This window comes from Dipteris shenzhenensis, chromosome 31 (assembly GCF_047967505.1).
Source record: "Dipteris shenzhenensis isolate YYH24624 ecotype China chromosome 31, Dip_SZ_1.0, whole genome shotgun sequence".
In the NCBI taxonomy this organism is placed as follows: domain Eukaryota; kingdom Viridiplantae; phylum Streptophyta; class Polypodiopsida; order Gleicheniales; family Dipteridaceae; genus Dipteris; species Dipteris shenzhenensis.
In genome coordinates, this window is record NC_141626.1 from 7,128,318 (window position 1) to 7,149,815 (window position 21,498).

Sequence of the window (21,498 nt, forward strand, 5' to 3'; positions counted from 1 at the left end):
CAAATATCATTACTTTGGCTGCACACACACCCCAATCAATTGCAAAGGCAGTTTTATGTTGATCCTGTGGGACACCTAATTGTATCCCGAGAATCCATCTAGGAAGCTATACGCTTACTCTTTCTAGAACATGTTCTGTGAAAGGCAAGGGGCAGTGGTTGTGCCTGGTGGTAGCATTGACTTTTTTTAGATCCACGCATACTCAAATATTTCCATTCTTCTTTAGGACTATCATGATGGGTGACACCCAGTTTGTATTCTCTATCTCATAGATGAATCTAGCGTCTATGAGTTTTTGGATCTCCTCTCTTACTATGAGCACATATTTGGGATTCATAGGATAGGGATGCTGATGTACTAGCCTGACATCGTCTAGCATGGGCATCGTGTGCTACATGACTTTAGCAGGCACACCCTTCATATCTATGTATTTTCAGGCCATGCACTCCTTGTACTCTCGAAGGAGGGCAATTAAAGCATTCTCCTCATTGGGGGTGAGGTCATCTGCAATGAATACTGGTTGGGGGTCCTCACCTTCCAGCTCCATGTTTACCTCCTTAACCTTAGCTTGGCCATCGTATCTTTGGAGCACCCTTCTTCTTGAGTTCTCTTGGTACAAGATCTTGCAATCCTCGATCATGTAGGCCTTGTAATGGGCAACTATCTGTCATAGATCCTCCTTCTCTTCATCCTCCTCCTCCACTCCCCCAGGGGTGGTATTCCTCTTTGCCCTGGTGGGAGCCTTTAGGATTTGGAGGTTGGGAGCTTTGGACTTCAGGGGGGCTCCTTCACGACACTTATGGAGCCGACCGGGGAGGTAACCTTGCTCAACTGTGTTCCCCAATTGGAGGAGAACTCATGGTGAGCGATAGTGGCACCCACATATGTTAGTCAGTGGAGGCTCGATTTGACCCTTACTATCCCCTTGCTCACCTCGCAGGGTTTGAGAATGTTAAATATTCTGAGGGGAACCACCATGCTCAACCCTTCGTGCTCGAGGGTTGTTAATTGGAACCCTATTCTCTCTGTGGGACATCAATGTTTGCCATAATGTGCATCCAATATTGAGAGAACTCTGGCTCGGCAGGGAGAGGGGCATACAAAAATTCATCTACTTCCTTCTTGTCCTCTTCTTTCCCATAGGTTTGGAGCAGTTTTAGGGACGTGGTCTTGTCAGTTGTGTCAGATTCTACCGCAAATAGTTGTCCTGACAGTGAGTGGTCCTTCTATGTATGCAAGTCCACTTGTACGATTTGCTCCTCATGCTGTAAATAGATGTTATCGGTGCGCCAATCATGTACAAGTCCAGACATTCACAAGAAGGGTCTGCCTAGGATGGCTTCATATCTAGGTTGTTGGGTAAAGTCCATGACTACAGATCTAACGGGGTACGTGAAGTCGAATACCTTAATGTTAATACCTATGCGGACTCCCAAGGATTCAACAGTTCTACCATCGGCTAGCTTCACTATACCAAGTGGGTTTGCTCTCGAGAGAAGGTTTTCCCCACCTCTCCCAGCATTCCTTGGTGCAGGCACTCACACCCACTCCCCCATCCAGGTTGGCGTCATCCTTTTGGTTCTGGTAGATTATGGGGATAGTTGCATTAGTATCATCACCTTCAAAGTATTGGCCTAACTTATTGATGGGGACCTTGGGTAGGTTCTAGCTTTCCTCCTGCGGTTTGTCGACTTTGGGGCTAGTAGGTCCTTGGGGCAAGAATGGCCCATTCATCCATTTTCAAAGGTCTCACCAGAGGGTAAGATTCCCTCTTGACAGCTCAACATCATGTGATTACATGTGCATAGCACTAACACATATAGAGTGCTATAAAGGAAAGGGTTAGATGCCCTAACCTAACCCTAAATGGGTTTGTCATTTGTACAGTTAGTCATTTGTGGTGTCCTCTCTAGCTGTTCCCTCTCTCCTCATCTCCACTCTTCTCCTCTCCTCTTCATATTTTGTCAAATTAATCTTTTTAAGAACATAATGAAATACAAAGTACACATTGATATAAAAAGCAGAAACAATTTTGGTGCATATCACCTATAGCCACATGCCAAATTCTATGATTGTTACTATTCTTCTAGTAGACTCCAAGGAGTCCAGGAAAGCATAGCACATTTACCATTTCTACATTTTGAATGACAAAGGACATGACACCTTGTTTGTCTAACATGCTTTTCTATTGCACTGATATTGATTAACCAAAGACAATCCCTAAGTAGAGGAAATAGTAAAACAACATTAGGTGTGGTTAGATGGTGCTTGCCACCCATCAACTTAAATCAGTGTGTGGATTCTACTTTGCTGCAAGGTTTAAATCCCTCACTGTTCTAAATATACTATGGAATTTCATTGGATCTAGCCATGGCAAGGGGAGGGCAAAGGGGAACATGATGGATGCCATGTTGTTGTTAAGCAAGCTCTTTATTGACATCAAATAAGGTGTAGAACTCCCATGATGTAGCAACATGGCTTGCATCTAACCTCTCCATAGGGGCACAGTTCACATATGGTAAACAAAGTCTCAACAATAGCTTAGTGCAAAGAGTGTTCCATGAGGTGAAGATGGATGATGTAGAAAGGAGTAATACTCACCAAAACACCATTGATGGGACACAAACTTTGCAAAGCATCTGGGGCTTTTCAAAGAACCATCTTTGTCTCAAAACATGATAGCTTTCCTACTTTTGAAGTGCAACCATCATGGGAGACTGTGAGAAGTGTTGGGACATTGCAGCTATGAAACAATGGAAGCTATGCGAGATTGACCCTCTACATGATGACTGTGTTGAAGAGACAAAGAGTGAACCACATTTTGGGGAGGAATTCGTGACCTCACCGATACACTAGAAGAGGAAGATATCTTTGGAGTTCTCATTGAATCTGAGGAGAGAAATGAAGATGACCCATACTTTGTGTTGTAGCATAGCAAACCCAAACATAAGCTGAAGGTAGCATTGATAATTGGGGACCGACCTCTAAGAAGTGGAAAGTAGTGGTTCGAAGTATTTGGTACCAAAAGACATCCAAGAAGGGCCACAGATACAAACTCTTGGATAAGAAACCACATGCATTTCTGAACTCGCATCTATATAGAGCTTTTAAGTTTCAGATGCAAGTTGTGCCAAGAAGAAATAAGGGTAAAAGTGTCTAGTTGTACCTAGAGGAAAGGGAATAAGGGTAAGAAGCCACAGGTGTTTGTCTACTCTCATCTAGTTAGAGCCATTAAGTTTCAAATGCAAGTTGGGCCTGGAGGAGAGAAGGGTCAAAGGGTCTTCAAAATGGATGTAGACACTCAGAAGTGTCTCGCAAGCGAGCTAGCTAGCTATTAGATGACATAAAATGATTGGGTTGGGTGCAAGTTAATCAAGGCCACAAGAAGCTACAAAATAGTCATGGAAGTTGCCCCATGCTATTGTATGAAAGTGCCATCACAATTGTCCTAGAATATAAGGAAGAAGACCAAGTCCATCATCAAAGCTCTACCCTCAAGAGAGTTTTGTGACATTAGAGGTTATTGTGTAGAGACATTGGACTCTATTCTACAGCTTGCAAGTCACATCTCAGAATTGTAATTCCAAAATCCAAATAACAAGAAGGCTAAGCTACGAGGCAATAGCCACCACCCAAAGGAACACGAAATACAAAAGTGAAAAGTTCAATGATAAGTATCATGATTGAACTTTGATACATCATAAAATGAACATTAGAAAGGTGATTAAAATGAAAATCTCATGTCACATGTCAAGAGTGAGCCCATGATAGTGAGCTTTTCAACTTCACTCTTGTTGCTACTTTTTCCCCTTCTTATTGGGTGGAGATCCACAACCTAGCTCTCCCTGCTTTGCCTTCTTACTAGGTGAACATCCACAATGTGGATCTCCTTACTTTACCTTATTTTTGGGTGGAAGGGGTTCATAAGCAATCTCTCCATGGATTGCCTGGGTAGCTTCCACTCTCTTATCCTTAATAGTTTCATGAGGTAGGCATATCTTGATCTAGAGCATGTTGATAAAATGATTAAAAATTATAGCATTCCATCATACGAGCATTTGTGCAATCTACAAACTTTTTTTAAATGTCCTTTAACAAACAGACCCTTCAAGTTGTTTCATATAATTTTCTTCTTCTATAAAAATTCCAAAATGCATTTTCCCATTCATTTGGTGAATAGTTGAATGAAAATGGGAAGCTAGATCAATAACAAGTTTGATTGTTATCATCTTTGCATTTGATGCAAAGGTCTCTTCATGATTTGTGCATCGTCTTGAGGCAACAACTAATCCAGATTGTTATTTGCCAATAGTTCAATTGTGATGAATCTTGAGTATATATACCCATTGGCAACCTATGGGCTTCTTTTTACTAGAAGATTTATCAATGACCTTTTTTGAACCTTTCACATTTTTCATCTTGGCATGTTGCCATTCCCAAATTTGACTGATTCTCCAAATGATGATGGCTCCTCAATATGCAAACTTTAGGCCTAAATGCAAAGCTCATGGAAATTGTAGAGCCAATAACTTTAATTAAAGCAATTGGAACACTACAGAAAAGAGTCCCTAAATACATCCATAAGGCATCTGCAATTTTTTTCTTTTGTTTAATAAATCCCTAGGAATACCTTTCTCTGCACGCAAAGAAAAAAAACTTTCATTAAAGCAAACAAGAATCTAGAAGCATGGATGAAGAGTACAATGCTCTTATTAAGAATAAAACATATGCTAGTCATGTAAAGAGCAATTGCTCCCTAGACGAAAGTAGAACCCCTGCATCCGCCCCTCCATACCTCCTTGTTTGATACAATGCATTAGGGTACAAATCCAATGGTAAATAACAAGGGAGCCAAGGGGCATCCCTACCGAATCGACCTTTTTAGGTCAAACGCCCCAACCACCCCTCCATTTATACACAGGACTGCAGAGGCTCTGCCAAACATGGTCTTCACCATCCTAATAAAATTCTCCCCAAACCCAATCTTGTCAACACTGCCATGCTATAATCCCACCGGATTCTATCATAGGACCTTTGTTATTAGGACTAGTACTGATCTGCCACTGAGTGGTTGTGTGAGAAGCAGATACCGATGATCAAGCTAGGTGAGAGAGACATATATTTAGGGGCTCCCCTTGGGAGTAGGAATCACCCTAAGAAAGTGGTTCAATTGGTTTAAGCAAAAAGTAAGATCTAAGCTTAAGACCTAGAGTGGCATTGCGCTAGGGTGGAATGCCAGGACTCTGGTGATCCAATATATCTTGGTAGTGTCATCCACATATGTTTCGACGGCATGAAATTTCTCTAAAATGCATTGGGGAGAAGTAGAGAAACTGTTTTGTTCATTCTTATGGGCGAAGGTGGGGTAATAGGAGGTGGATGCATGTAATTCCTTAGGAGCCTCTCGAAGTTCCTAGGCTATAGGTAGGGCTTGGATTGCCTGATATTGGGAAGCGCAACACAGCCGTGATATGTAAATGGTTGCCCCAGATGTTTGAGGGGTGACTGGGTTGAGATCGTTAAATTCTTCATGTTTAATGATTTAATGGTTGAATTTAAATATGTTTTTCCATCTAATTTGCCTGATGGTTTACCCCTTGAGAGAGAAGTAGATCATAAAATAGATATAATCCTAGGATCTACCCCTATTTCTAAACCCCCATATAGACTTAGTCAAACAGAAGAACTTGAGGTCAAGAGATAATTAACTGTATACCTTAGGAAGGGCCAAATTCAACCAAGTAGCTCACCTTGGTCTGCACCAGTTCTACTGGTAAAGAAAAAGGATGGTACTATGCGTTTATGCATAGATTACTAAGCATTAAATAAAATCACCATAAAAAATAACTATCCCATGCCTCGCATTGATGAGCTCTTTGATCAATTGCAAGGAGCAAATGGGAAAAGCAGAGGGGCAGGGACTTTGGCTTGGGATGTCTTGGTATGACAGACTTTGTTTGGGGTTCCCAATAAAGATCGTAGACTCGGATATTATTGCAGGGCATGGAAGACCTGTGTGGAGCATTTGTTTTGGCGAGGCGGGATGTTTTGCATGGAGACTCAAGTCTAAAAGAATGTATCTAGTGGAGTATTGCTTTTAGAAAAGATCTGTTTTCCAGGCATGATATTGGGAAGGCTCGTAGCCTTTACAAGATTAGGAGCTGGGAAGACACATGGAATGAGCATGGAATCAATGTGAAGCAGATTAGGTCTCTCTAGAGTACATGAAAGCTTTGAGTTTGGGGGAATCGGATCTCATGCAAGGGGTAATGGAAAGAGTGCTCGAATTTTGGCCAACTTATTGTATAGTGTCTGAGGAGTCAAGGGTGGAACAATGGTCAGTTGGTAGGATGAGGCTAAGCAAGATCTCAACTAGATCTGTATGTGTGCTTGATAAATGATGCTTCTTTGATCCCGAAACTAAATTAGAAATGGCTGGTGCATAGAAAGCCGAATTGGTGGAAGAAAAGACTATAGGATATTTGGTAGTCTAATCTGCCAGGTAAAGCAGGGTTCTTGTTTTGGAGACTAGTCCATCATTGGTTGTCGGTCAAGAGTTGGATTGCAAGGCATATCCCCGTCACCCTATCTACCTGTTGTGTGGGGTTGCAATAGAAACAATCAGACACCTCTTGTGGAACAGGGTCGTCACACATGGAGTGTGGAAGAAATTTGAGGGAGTGGTGAGAAACTCGGGGTTCATGAGGTATTTCTCTGTATTTTGGAGTTGGAGGTTAGTCCTACTAGGAGATTCGACTGCTATGCCGTCAACTTTGGGGATGGCCTGGCCTCATGTTAGAGCAGCTATGCAACGTGGAGGGAAGAGGAGAGCACATACCAAAGTGACTACTTGTACACTAGATTAAAAAGAAGAGAAAAGGGATATGAGTGGTTACTAAAGAGCTGCTACATGGTACTTGCCTCTGATGTCATCATATTGATGGCAATTGCAATGGGGTCATGTAATACCGCAAATGATACCCTTATGTACTCATAATTGAACTGTCAATGCAATTTCTAGCTTGTTTACTAAGCTCCTTAATATGAGCAGTGCACTATCAGCCTGCCGATCCACTCTAGACCAATCTCAATTCGGACTTATGGTAGAAAAGATATGCCCCTCCAAAAATGCCACCTGAATGGTGATAAATGGCCAATGTCAAGACCATTCTACCTAGTAAAATGCAATATATGGAAAGTAAAAATGTGTGTTCGGTTACCAAGGGGCAAGGGGGAGCAATAAGGTTGTCAAATTTAATCTCGTCATTGCTTGCTATGATTTGGCCTATAGTTTTTGCTCACCGACCCACCGTTTTTTGCCCTATTCCTGAGCGTACGTTTCATGCAGAATGCGAGTGGCCGCCGGGGTAGGCAGACAAGCGCCCTACCACTGGGTGGTTTCGAATCGCTCGGGTAGGCAGGCGCTCAACCGCTAGGTGGTTTTTTCGAAACGTGAGCTGCCACTCTGGCAGGTAGGCGCGCCCTAGCGGGAGCTTCCGCAAGGTTGCCTAGAGTTTACAAGAAACTATTGGTTGGAACCCTAAGCTAGAGGTGTAACTGCAACAATCGTGATTGAATGCAGATCATGTGAAGCTCTCCATTTTCAACATGCATCCCATCTCGCTCTTCCTCCTGCTTCTGCAATGCCTTCTCCTCTGTCCTCAGCTCTCCCTCGCCATCCGATTAGTGGATCATAGCCTCCCTTCTTCGACCTCCCCCCCTTCTTCCACTGCTGTGTTCGCCTTGGGTAGCTTCTGGCGAGCTGAGTCTGTCTTTGGTTGCTTGAACGGTGTCTTTAGAACCAGCGCTGGTTACACTGGAGGCTCGAAGCAGAATCCTGAGTACCGCAGTATCGGGGATCACGTTGAAGCAGTCGAGGTGAAGTTCTTGCCCCAAAGATGCAGAAGCACAGTATGTTGCCCTTTGGACGATGCATTTCCTTAGTCTGCTACTTCTTTATTGAATTTGCGGCTTGTAGGTTGAGTACAATCCTCAAATTATAGGGTATGAGCAGCTGCTCGACGTGTTTTGGTCAAGTCATGATCCGACTCAAGTGTTTGGACAGGGTCCCGACGTTGGTGATCAATATCGGTAGGACAACTTGAATCTGTCTTTTCTTCGTCCAATGCCATCCACATCTGGCTTTTGTACGACGAAGACTAAGACGATGGATGTGATTGAGTGATCCAGGTCTGCTATTTTTTTCCAAGGAGCTGAACAGGAAAAGCTTGCTTATTTAGGTAAAGAGAGAGAGGAGGGCAAGCTAACTGATGCTGCGCTGACTACAGTAATAGAGTCACTAGGGGTTTTCTACCCTGCGGAGCCGGAACATCAGGTCCATCTATTGTGTTGCGATTCTATTCACGTTTAGTTACATGTTCCGTATGTGCTGGTAATACAATATTCTGTATGATTTCAATCTCCCTTTTTTGCAGAAATTTGAGCTGAGGAGAAAAGTCCAGCTTATGCAACTGTTTGGGAATATGGCGGATGAAGAGCTTTCAAGGTCTCGTTTGGCAACTAGGCTGAATGCGTATGCTGCGGGCATGTGCCCTCTTTCTACACAAAAAACAATCGATAACATGTTATATACTTTTCTCAAAAGCAAGCCAAACCTACAACAGATAATAAACAGGTAATTGTAACAATCTTGTCAGCTGCCCAAGTTATTGGGTTTTGTTAACAGTCATCAGAAGCTTATTTCTCTAATGCTGAAAGCTTTTACCCCTCCTAATTCCTCCAATATGATGGTGCCTCTCCTATGTTCATTCAAGATACAAGGTGTCATTAGAAGAAATATAGCTGGATACGAAGTTAGTCTGGGACAGCCTTACTATTACAGTCATGTATCCTTCAATAGCCACAATCCTAAACCCAGAAGGATGTAGACTTTACCGCCATTTGTTTTTGGCTGTCCTCCAAATGCTTTTGCATCAGAATTTTGTCGTTTGTTGACATATGTGTGCTTGTAATTTTTTTGAAGTTTTGGTCTGTTTTATCTTGATGCATATGGCAGTCATAGCAGTGATACTGCATTTTAGGAAACTGAAGATTTCTTGCTTTACTTATTCTTAAATAATTCCAAAATATTTCATGTGTTTAAAACAGTTAGCTCAAAACTTTCAAGTGACACAGTATTGGGGATGAGTGATGTATGTAATTTGCAAGAGCGGGGGTATGCAAGGCTGTATGCAATAACATATTGGAGGAGGTGTTTCTAACTATGGTCTACACCCACTATTGGGCGCTGATGACGTCAATGGGGATGTCATAGTAGCTAGTCCCTGTAATGCGTGATGGAGTTTATGGTTCAACCGAATGAGTGAGTATTATGAGATTGAAACTGCACAATGTTTGTATTTAGAGGATGAGTTTGGGCATGTTCGTGGATTCATCTAAATATTTGCGTTTAGTGGACATGCAAATTTCACCTTGTGAAGTTTTCGTTCATGTTGCGGCCTGTTGATATTGCGATAACTTCTATCTTAAGTGGTGCGTTGCCCTATCAACTACCTGGTCTAAGCAATTTTTTTGCTTGGATGCGTGCTTGGGAGAGACTAAAATGCAATTGTATTGTCTTCACAAGAAGTTGTAGCTGGAACGAAGAGAATGTGGACTACTTTTCGATTATCCTTCTCCTTTAGTGCTAGCCTTTGTCACGACCGAGTTTGCCCTTCACCTCTAGAGTGCTGACAGAAAAGTGTTGTAAATGGCATTAACTAATTTGTATCAGTGGTTTCACCCAAAAAAGTGAGCATATTTTATACTATGGTCTACACCCATTGTTGGGACATGAGTGGGGATGTCATAGTAGCTAGTCCTTGCTATGCGTGATGTAGTATATGGTTTACAACCTGATGAGTGACTATCATGAGATTGAAACTGCATGTGTTGTATTCTTAGAGGCTGAGTTTGGGCATGTTCCTGGATTTATCTAGATATATTTCTATTGTAAAATTTTTAAATTCCTCTTGAAGCATTTAAGAAACAGAGTCTCCTATTCTCTTTCAAACTCTGTTTTGAGTACGCTCTATACAAAGATCGAGCTGGAAGATTTGCCGTCTGGAAGTTAAAAGCTAGTGGCTGAAATTTTTAAGCTTAGTTTTGACCAAGATAGATGCAAAGTGCTAGAGTTGAGAAAACAGCTTTATGTTTTAACCTTTGTTGCCTAAGCAATAAACATCATGGCGTTTAAAAGAAATACAAAGGTCGTAAGTGTTGAAGATGTCAGATATTCTTTAAGAGAAGCTTTACACCACAATAGGCAATTCTTTGTTTCAACAAATTAAAGGAATCCCTATGGGCTGTCATTTTAACTCTTCACTTATGAATTTGCAACATCTTATCTTTATCAATACATGTCTGTCTCTATTATTTTACATAAGCTTAGCCAAGTTAGGTGTTTTATAGATGATTTATTTGTACTAGATGTTACTAACTTTTAAGACCTCATGTACAAAGACACTTTCCTTTTGGAAAAGGAATCCATCCTCGTGGCTCATGGGAAGTTAGCTGCACTTCAAGAGGAGATTCTTGTGTTTTTCACTCTGCCGAAGGATAAGAGGTTGATGTATAAAAGAGGACATGGAGAGGGTGATGAATGTATGCTATATGGAAAATGGATGGATTGTAGTACTTTATAGTTAATAGGAGAATGTTTGGGGGGATCAGCAATGTCAATGCTATTGACATTACACTGATGCCAAACTGTGAAAGCTTTCTAATCAGCTTTTCAGTGACTAGTGTACTGATGATATCAGAAGTGTTGCTTTGCTGTCTCAGTAGTTTCTATTTCTTCATTTTCAGATTCTCTGTTGTGCCCTTTATCAAAACATGCCCCCCTTCCTCCGTCTCAGCCTGCCGTGTCCCCACCCTCTCTTCTCTCTCTTCCTCTAGACACGTCTAATTGTTCTCTTGCGTATCTCTCATGGTTTGTAAAACTGCATATGTTTGTGAGGGGGCAGAACAGTTGCTTACGGAGTACTTAATAATTTAAGATTCTTGTTTAGAGTAGGATAGTCATGAACATCTGGTTTGTAAAATTGGATATGCTTGTGAGGGGACAGAACAGCTGCTTAATGAGTAATTAGTAATTTAAGATTCTTTTTAAGAGTAGGATAGACAAGAATTTCCCTTGAAGATGGCAGGAGAGCATGTGGCTGTCCAAGGGGTTAGCCTAGTGAACAGATAGGGTACCTGTGTCTATAAGATGAAAGAGAGCCACATGGGGTGGGGCTGGGAGAGCTGCCAAGTGGGATTGGGAGCTTTTGATTTTGATGGAGTCTTAGAAGTGGCTGTCCCCTTCAATTACAGTGTTTCCCACAGCAATTTAACTCATTCCATTGGTACCAAATCTATACTTAGGGGCCTTCAGCCCTGGGTTGTACTGCTGTAATTTTCTTCTAACCATGACACACACGAGGTCTTTGAAGGCTGCCCATGTATAGTGCTTCCCAGATGAAATCCTCATCTTTAACCAGATGTGGCATAGTGCAGGTCATCGTAAGGGATCGTGCCCTCATCATCCATTGGAGATAATTTGAAATATCCTTTGAAACCTGAGGGACATTCTCCCTGTTCATTAGGATTCTTGTGTTTCTCCTTGGTCCATCAAAACTATCTTTTAAATCTTGGAATCTGTGGTCCATCAAAACTATCTTTTAAGTGTCTACTACACACTTGTTGAACCAAGTCCCTGCATAATGTAAGAAAGGAAAATTATCTCTGACGTCTGATGGTAGGTCCATGTAAGCATGGTGCAGATTTGACAAGCGAGCATCAATGTCCCACTCACCCCGCATCTCCACCATTAAGTTCAGTCCCAGATGAATGCATCTCTGCTGTGTGCTTTATGAGCGTAACATGTCAGTTGAGGAGCTCCACCTTTGATTGCCCTTTGACGTAAGCTTTATTTTGACAACCTTGTGGGAGTCTAGGAAAGATTTTGGGTGGATTATTTGAATAGGCATGCCTTCCAAATCCGCCAAGTTTGATCAATGGTGACAAGCTCGTGTTTTGTGTTAGTGGTCAGAATCTCATGTTGTCCACGGGAATCACCCACAACCAAGGGATAGCCTGTCTCTTCCATGGGTGTTAAGTAAATGGATCGGCCTTTTGTAGGAGTTGCCAACATAGAGGGCACCTGGTGGCTGGTCAACGTAGGAGCATCATCCTTACTAACACGAGACCTCCTAGCCTCTTTCCTGGATCCCCTAAAAATGGGGTCATCGTCCCTCCTAAGATCCCCTAAATAGGTACCCTTACCATCCCCATCGCTTCTGTGCACAGGAGAGAGCATGGGCTTGCCCATCTCATTGCAGTGTGCTCAACTTCTCACAAATTTGTTGGCCAATTTGCTTGTCCATCTGCTTCCATGCCTCGGCTTGATCCTAGCTCTTAAGCATCACCGATAAAGCATCCATGAATTTAGCCCTTGTGCCTTCAAGCGCATGCATTGCAAAGCTAGGAGGTGTTTTCGTGATACCCTTGGACTGTGCTCCCGAAATGCCAGCGTTTGGTTCTTGCTGTCCATATTCATTCTCGCCATTTAACTTGCTATTTTCATTAGAACACTTATCCCCACAAAATTCTTTAGTAGTTGTAGTTGGAATCACTTGACAACAACCAGATTTTTGTTCAACATCCAGAGGCATCATGAATGGCTTTGAAGCATGGTTTGGTTGCATGCCAGGGAGTGGCATAACATGGCTAGGCTGCCTTACTAGCATTGGCAGAAATGCTCTCCTTGGTAATTTGGTGTCTCTTCATAGGCCTCTTGACTCTTTGGCATAACTGCTCTAGGCATCATAGCTTCAATAGTAGTTGGCTGCTCTATGGCATTTGCATCTCCCTTCCCGGCATAGCATTTCATTTGGTTGCATCTCTATTAAGAATCCTTTTTGCATCTCTCTCTTATTGGTGCTATGCATTGATTGCATACATGTTTGACCTTTTGCTCCAAAATATTGGCTCAAGGTAATAGTCGATGACAAGGCTGATATTGCATTTAAATGTCGATAATTTAAAATTATATGTATTCTTTCAAGAGAGTTGAGAGGCTTCAAAATGGAGCCGAGATGAGCCCAAATGGGGTTGTGAAAGGCCCTGAAATAGAGCTTTGAAAGGGCTCTCTTTTCCCTCTTTTTTTTGGGGGGGGCCTAACACGGTTAGGACACAAGAGTTAGGGCTTAGCACATGGGAAGAAATAGGATGCGAATGGGAAAGGTGGTCCTACGCATATTTCTATCCTATTCCCATCCCACCATGTATCAAAAAAAAAGAACTAGGGATGGGTTTAGGTGGAAGAGGACACATGACATCATTTCAATTGTTTAAGAGGTTGGGACCATGTCGGGACAAGGACACATGCCATCCTTCCGTGTTTTGGAATCCCTAAAAAAGGGGAACCCATTCTGGTTGCCAGCATCTAGAGGCCGTGGTCTAGGATGGGAGAAAAAATGGCTACTCCCATTTTGAATCCGTCCTAGACCACTTGGTCTAGGATGGGAGTAATGATGACAAAAAGATTCTCATCCTAAACCCTTGCTAGCCTCATCCATGTGCTAAGGCCAAAGAATCCATGCCATTGCTATCCCAAAAGACAAGTGGACACCTATTGCCATTGATTTTACAATTGGAATGCCTTGTACAAATATGGGATGTGACAACATTCATGTAGTGGTCAATGGGCACCATATCCAACATCTTAGGTTATGTGATAGATGATCATGAGACTTTGTAAGAGACTTCTTTTGAGTAAGACATTCTCTCTAATGAAATGATAATTGGTCTCAAAGAGCTTTGTTTTAAAATGAAATGCTATAACCTTTGCAAGATTTTAATCTCTAATAGAGTCTTCTAAATCATACCACTTCACATGCAATATATGTTGCTCCACTTTTTCTTCTATTGATCATAAAGCCAAATTTGGTGGTTGCTTACTTTGCATGATAAGCTACTAGACCAAAAATGAATCAATATCCATTACTACAAGCTATCATCCATGTTATTGACACAATTGGCATTTATATATTCAAGGAAGTTAAGAATTGATAATTCATGATTGTCGAGACCATATCCACGTGTCTTTGAGACAGTCAAGTACTCTTTTGGTTGCATGAAGGTATATATGTCCCCCTAGCCAACAAGGTGTATACATGGTTGGGTGATATAAATGATGGGAAAAATTTCTTGAACAATGGAACTCTCTTGCATATTCCATCCTTTGGCATTTCTTCAAAGATTAACATCCCAACTCTAAAATATCATCTTAATTGTTGGATTCTCCGACTTGTATGACTTCTTGCTAGTAAATCATTACAACATCATATAAATTCTAAAATGTGCTATTCAAGTTGCAAAAATGCTATTGTAATCTCAAGTATTCATTATCATGAAATATATATGCAACTAGTGCATCAACAACTCATGTCCTATGTTGTATCAAAGCAATTTGCAAACATAGTGATAATTTGCAAGCAACTATATGTTTGCGAGCAACGATATGGAGCTTTTGTTGATTTCGGCATCGCATCACATTGCTAAACTAATATGACTTTAAAAACTCAATATGAATTTTCCAGCACTGGCTGAAAAAATTAATAGCCTATAGAATCAAGTACAAAACCTACCCTGAAGTGCACCACTACCCGTAGCAAATCACAACACAGGTATGGCACCGCCATTGGCTCCATGCACCTTCTACTTTGGAACTCTCCCATGCCCTCTTTGTAGGCTTCAATAGCTACTCAAGGGGACTCCTAGCTGCACCCTTTGCTCTTGCACTGCCCTCTTTAGTGCTCACAAGTGTGCCTTGGCTTGCTCTTGGTTTAATGCCAAATGCCTCTCCAATAGAGGTCTCTTGGGTTGCATGCGCCCCACATATGGCCAACTGGCCTGCCCTAATGACTTAGCAGGACAAGGGTTGGCCAACTGACTGCTGCCCCCCCCTTTTGCATGTTGTCCACTTGCCCTCACTGGTTGACCAGTGGGAGCCCTTTGGCCTATATAAGGCCCTCTTGTAGTCACCTTTTGCTGGGCATTTTTCAAGCCCATTTGCCCTGTAATGAAGGGAAAATGGTGGGCAAGTTAGTGGGGGTTAGCATTATTAGTACTTAGGATTATTATTAGTACTTGGGGGGGCATTTCCCAAGCCCATCTACCTTGTAATGAAGGGCAAAGTTAGTGGGGGTTAGGATTATTAGTACTTGGGGGTGTTTGCAAGATAGAGCGATCAAAGGGGAAAGGAGGTACAGCATAAGTACCGTGCAATGCACTTTTGATGTGACATCTAATCCTATCTACTCTCCCTCCTTCCTACTTGCAGCCTATTCTCTCTCTCTCTCTCTCTCTCTCTCTCTCTCTCTCTCTCTCTCTCTCTCTCTCTCTCTCTCTCTCTCTCTCTTTTCCACCTCTTCCACTCTCCTATCCCTTTTCCTTCCTTCTCCCCCTTCCTTTCTTGGCAACTCAAGCATGAAGTCACAGAATTTGTGAAATCCCACAAAACATCACATTTGAAAATAGGAAGAAAGAATCTTTATTCCAAATTGTATTTCTCACAAACAATTCTCTAAATTGAAAAGGGGAAAAGTGTTGGGTTTGAAGACAGAAGTATTGCCCTGCCACCACTGTCTCAATCTCAGTCTCAGTTGTGATCTCAATCACAATCTCCATCACAATATTAATGAGAGGTAGAAATGACCTTAATCTCAATCATGCCTCAAAATCCATGCTTGAAGCCTCAATCATAGTTTCACAGCTCCTCACTCAAATAGTATGGCAATCCACATGTGAATCTACTTTTCTAAAAGCTGGCGAGAAAAAATGGTCTTTCTCCCAAATAAATTGGAATCGCTTCAGCTTTTGGTCCATGCTCATAAGTCTCTTATTGTAAGGCCTCTTCTTCTAGCTCCTAGATGCAAATAATGCTAGAAGGCAAAGTGCTACATTGTCGGATGAGGAGTACAATGCCCTCACAAAAAACTATATATGGTCATCAACAAATCTACTAGTTGAAGAGAAGCCCATTTTTTGCAAGTGGTACACAAAATCTAGCTCAAACCAAACAAAATAATTGACAAATACAAAGCTAGATTAACTCCTAAGGGATATGCTCAAGAATATAGAACATATTTTGAAGAGACCTTTAGACTAGTTGCAAAGATGATCACTGTTAGAATAGTGATTGCCCTTGCTTCACATTTTTATTGGCCTATAAATCAGGTGGATGTTACGAATCCTTTACTTAATGGATACTTGGACGAAGACATATATATGACACAACTTGAAGGTTATACTGTCAAAATGTTTAATAGGCTCAGGTTTATGCTCATGCTCCAGCTCACGTTCATGATCATGCTCACACACGCTCATGCTCACACTCATGCTAAGCTCACACTTCTATTGATTCTTAGCCTCATACTAATGCACATACTCATGCTTATGCTATCTTATGCACTCGTGCTCATGCATGTGCTTGTGCTTGTGCTTGGGGGCTCAGGCTTAAGATCATGACTCATGGTCATTCTCACACTCATCCTCATGCTCATGATCATGGTCAGGCCTCACACTCAATTTTAAGCTTAACTCATGGTCCTACTTAAACTCATGCTCTAGCTCAGTCTTCTGCTCATAGTCAATTTCAAGCTCTAGCTTAGTCTTGTGTTGATACTCATAATTCTACTTAAACTCATGCTCCTACTTCTGCTCATGCTAATGCTCATGTTTATGCTCATGCTCATGCTCACCTCAAGAAGCTAATGCTCATGATTGTACTGATGCTAGTGCTGGTGATCATGCTTGTGCTTGTGATGGTACTCATGCTTGTGCTCATGGTGGTGCCCTTGCTCTTGCTCTACCTTTGTTGTTGCTCCTATTCATGCTCATGCTCAGTGCGTGTGTATCCTATATATGCAACAAAATTGGAGTCATGCAATACGCCACCTTTTTCAAAATATTTTCTTACCCTCTTTCCTTTTGCTCTTTCTTTTGCTTTGGGTCCATCACCAATAGCCTATATAACATGGTATTCCACACATCTATATCTATTGATGTGGCAAAGCTGGCTAAAAGATGGTCTAGCACTATTGATCTATTGTCTATCCACATATTTCCGATTGTCTATTGTATATCTTCCTTAGATATAGACTTGTCATGGAGAACCCACTAATGCCAATGACAATAAGGTTTTGAATTTGTATTCTTTGATTGTTTTACATGGGAAGAAGTTTAATAATGGGTTTTGAGCTGCATGGAGGTTCGATGTTGTGATCTTTGAGCTAGATTGCTAGCTTTGAAACCATAATAGTAGAGCTTGGGGACATTTGCATTTTACTACATGTGGTAGATAAAATATACATGGGAAAAATTAATACATATTTCCAATGGTCTATTGTCTATCTTCCTTAGATATAGACTTGTCGTGGAGAACCCACTAATGCCAACGACAATAAAGTTAGGTTTTGAATTTGTATTCTTTGATTGTTTTACAAGGGAAGAAGTTAATGGGTTTTGAGTTGCATGGAGATTCGAAGTTGTGACCTTTGAGCTAGATTGCTAGCTTTGAAACCATAATAGTAGAGCTTGGGGACATTTAGCATCTTATTGGTCATGATTGGTAGGGGTCCATGATAGTCAAGCACTTACTATGTCTCAAGAAAATGGTTACAAAGGGTGGACTAAGCTCTTATACATGTTTGCATGGCATCCAATGCATAGCTTGTCAAGCTAGAATTTGAGCTTTGAAACCTATAATGACGGATCTTGGGGACATTAAGCATTTCACTAGTCATGATTGGTTGGGTCCATAATATTTGAGCGCTTACTGTGTCTCAAGAAAATGGTGACAATAGGTGGACTAAGTATACATGTCTGCATGGCATCCTATGCATAGCTTGTACGTAAAAATATATGTATAGATCACGTGAGCTCTTGTGTAGGACTATTCTATAAGGAGTACAAATCTAAAAAATACCTCTCTCTATCACCTCTTTCTCCTCTTCTCTAAAATGTATTCTTCCTTGGACTTTTCTTATTTCTTCTAAACTCTCTCGTTTACTTTTCTCATTTTTCTCTTAGTTGTAGATAACTCTCTCTCTCTCTCTCTCTCTCTCTCTCTCTCTCACCCACCCACCCACTTACGCACGCACACATACACACACACAAAAACCATGATGTTAACTAACGATAGCCCACGACGAACATGATTATCTGAATGGAGAACCTAGTCTTTGAGGCGATCAACAATCTCAAGTCGAGGTATTGGCTATAGTACTGTCCCAAAGCACAGTGTCTCACTGCTATTGGAAAAGAGGTGACGGTACCAACAGGATCCAACACATCATCTACATGCAAAATTCCTTTACACCAAAGAAAATAAGCACGACAGGGTAAGCCAAAGGGAGTGAGAACACCTTCGACCAATGAAGGCTCTTAGAACGCAACGAGTTCCCACAAAAGTATCCCTAACAAACACACACTTTTTTTTGTGAAACCAGTAACTATAAAATTAGCATGAAATCAATGTACATGACATTAGACTCCAAACGAGAACCTAATGAAAGAACTAAAAAACAGTGAGAAAACACTTCAAGGCTAGTAGCATCCAAGTCCCTCGTAGCATAACTATCATATAAAGATTGCTTGATAGACATTCTGAAGAAAGCATATGCCTGAGGAAACTGTTGTCCCATCCTAAAATGCAATCTCTGTGTCCAAATAGTCCATAGTACCCAAAAGCGAGCCCAGTGAAAGAAAAGGAGGAATGGAGACATCTGAGGTGAGAAGCATCCAAACATCCAGAAGAGTTTCCCGAATCTGATGGAGGAAAACCGGAGCCGTAGCAAATGAGAGACATGAGTGATCAGTATTCGAGAGTGCGGGCAAGACCATAACAAATGGGAAACTGTCTCATGGTGATGAGAGCAATGGAGGCAGGAAGAGGAAGCAATACGACGTGCTTCCAATTTCATCCCAATGGAAAAAGCTCCCACTATATGTGGTGGATCAACATGGTTATGTGCTCTCATTTCCACAAGCTTGCAGGACATTCCCCTTGGGTCTGCATCATAGGCCCATTTGGAGAATACTTACAACTATGTTGCAACCATTTGTTCCTGTTCCTCCGTTGTTTGTTCAGGACATATTATTGGACCTGGAATTTGATTTCCTTGTCTCCTGCTACCTGTTCACTTTCACTGCATAATTTGACATCTTCGATGGTCTACAGATTTCTTCTTTCACCGCCATGGATTGATAAGCATGCCAACACTCTTTGGAATTTGGATAGGCCTTTATCTTTGTGGCAATCAAAACTCAGGAAAATTTGGAAAGCTAAATTGCCATTAAAACAAAGGCTCTTCCTTTGGAGAACATCTCCGACAAATCTTATGCCCAATTTCATAAGATTATATGCTTTAATTGATGCCTGTAAAGCAAGAGGCGATTGAAACACCTTGCTCCAATGGATGCTTTCCAAACGAAGAGAGTTACCATGATGGGAGGAAGCACATGACCATTTAGCATAAGAGAGAATTCTCTTCCAGTCATGAATAAAAGCAGTAGAAATAGGATAACCAGGAATTTTTCCCTGAAATGTGGTCATGACTGCTTCCCAGTGATCTGTAATCCAATGCCCATATGCATGAGACTTCATGTTTTCACACATAGCTGCTAGCATAATAGCCCATGGCTGTTTTTGCTGAAAGAAATCAGCAATCATAGTGCTCTTTCTTGCCAACATATAAAACTGAAGATTGAGAATATTCAGTCCGCCATGAGTCTTAGGAGAACAAACAAACTGCATGGGAAGTAGTCGCAAAGCCTTTTTGTGAGATTTACTTTTCCAAAATATCTCCATAGCCTGCGACATATAGGAAGCCAAATGCTTAAAAGACCAGTGAAGAAGAGGCAAGTAAAATTGCACATATGCCATAATGATAGACTGGACTATCCGAAGTCGAACATGTAGAGGCCAAGTTGACAAGTGCCAGTATTCCAGCTTCTTGTTAATCTTTTGAAGCACCCATTTAAGCTGTTGTTGAGAGGTAATATTCCAGCCAATGGGATACCCTAAATGCCTCACAATGGTATGGGAAGAAATAATGTGGCCTGGTCAGAGAAGTGCATGCCAATCAGCTTCTTTCAATGCTAGAAGATTCGATTTCTGAAAGTTGATATGCAGTCCAACAGCTATGCCAAAATCATTCAAAGTATGCATCAAATGAGAGAGGTCACTTTGAGAATTCCTGGGCATGAAATATGAATCGTCAGCATATGCCTGTGCAAGAAACGGCTGTGCCCCTGGAATTTGCAAGCCATGAAGCTGTCCTGTATCTGCAAGATGGTCCATATGCAACAATAACAAATGAGTAGCAATGGCATACAATAGGGAGCTAAGAGGGCATCCCTGTCTCATTGAACGGGTCATAGTCCATGTCCTTGACAACCCACTACCAAGCAGACACTGTGCAGTGGCATGAGAATACAACCAGTAAATAACATGAACGAGCCGAGGGCCAAATCCCAATTTATGCATTGCCTGAGAAATAAAATCCCAATGGACAGTATCAAATGCTTTCGCAATGTCCACTTGCAGAATGAGAACATCTTGTTTAGAATATTTGGCATACTCAATTGCAAGCAAAGCATTGGAGATATTGTCAATAATCTGCCTTCTGGGAACAAACCCATACTACCTGGGATGAAGTCCGGCTTGCAAGATAAATCGAACCCTAAGGACAATCATCTTGGCAATGAGTTTGTAGATGACTGGCATAAGAGATATGGGCCGCCAATCAGCCATTGTCTCACACAATCTTTTTTTGGGGATCAATTTGACAAGCCCATGTTTCCAAGAAGGAGGAAGAGATTGTTCTGCCCAAGCATGATTGATCATAAGAAGAAGAGTGTGCTTGAGATCACCCCAAAATGCACGGAAGAATTCAACAGTCAATCCATCCCAACCAGAAGAGCTGCCTTTACGTAAATGACTCAAAGCATCATCTAGTTCCTTAAGCATAAATGGCTGCTCCAATGCATGAGCCTGTTCCCGAGATAATATAGATTGAACATGCATAAGGAATTGAGACCTAGCTGCGTTCACTTGCATAAAATAATCAGGCTGAGGAGAAAAGAGATGCTGGAAATGACTAGAGCATTGCGATTCCAGTTTTGATTTGGAGGTGGTCCAGGTGCCATCATCCTGCCGGATCCTGCAAATATCCTCCTTTCGCCTATCCGCATGCAGGCTTTTAAAGAAGGCCTTGGAGGAGCAGCCCTTATCCAAAAGGGGTTTCATGCGAGCTCGGATTTGCCACTTCTTTAATTTACGAATATCATTTTGATGGATGATATGAACTGCATAAGCGCAAGAATCCTGTTCAGAAGAGACACACACACACACACACACACACACACACACATGCACGCGCACAAACATATGCATGCATGCACATGCACATGCACACATGCACATAGATACATACACCACACATGTGTCTG

At 41.6% G+C, this 21,498-nt stretch overlaps 1 protein-coding gene across 3 annotated transcripts; it reads left to right on the forward strand.

Moving 5' to 3' along the window:
• Positions 1-7,427: 7,427 nt before the first annotated feature.
• Positions 7,428-8,951, forward strand: MSRA5 (Peptide methionine sulfoxide reductase family protein). 3 transcript variants are annotated; one of them, XM_087369772.1, is made up of 4 exons: positions 7,428-7,911; positions 8,066-8,091; positions 8,191-8,335; positions 8,436-8,951. In XM_087369772.1, the coding sequence occupies exons 1-4, from the start codon at positions 7,609-7,611 to the stop codon at positions 8,637-8,639; spliced, it is 678 nt and encodes a 225-aa protein (XP_087225898.1). In that variant the 5' UTR covers positions 7,428-7,608; the 3' UTR covers positions 8,640-8,951. The 3 variants fall into 3 exon arrangements, with proteins under 3 accessions (XP_087225898.1, XP_087225899.1, XP_087225897.1); XM_087369773.1 differs by having other exon boundaries at positions 7,429-7,878; XM_087369771.1 differs by having other exon boundaries at positions 7,436-7,878; positions 7,979-8,091; positions 8,436-8,948.
• The last annotated feature ends 12,547 nt before the right edge of the window (positions 8,952-21,498 follow it).

Excerpts from the sequence above, each read along its gene's own strand:
- MSRA5 (XM_087369771.1), top strand. The coding sequence starts at position 7,609 with ATGCATCCCATCTCGCTCTTCCTCCTGCTTCTGCAATGCCTTCTCCTC. Across the intron at positions 7,879-7,978 it reads ATCACGTTGAAGCAGTCGAG|GTTGAGTACAATCCTCAAAT; the intron begins GTGAAGTTCTTG and ends TGCGGCTTGTAG. Across the intron at positions 8,336-8,435 it reads CTGCGGAGCCGGAACATCAG|AAATTTGAGCTGAGGAGAAA; the intron begins GTCCATCTATTG and ends CCTTTTTTGCAG.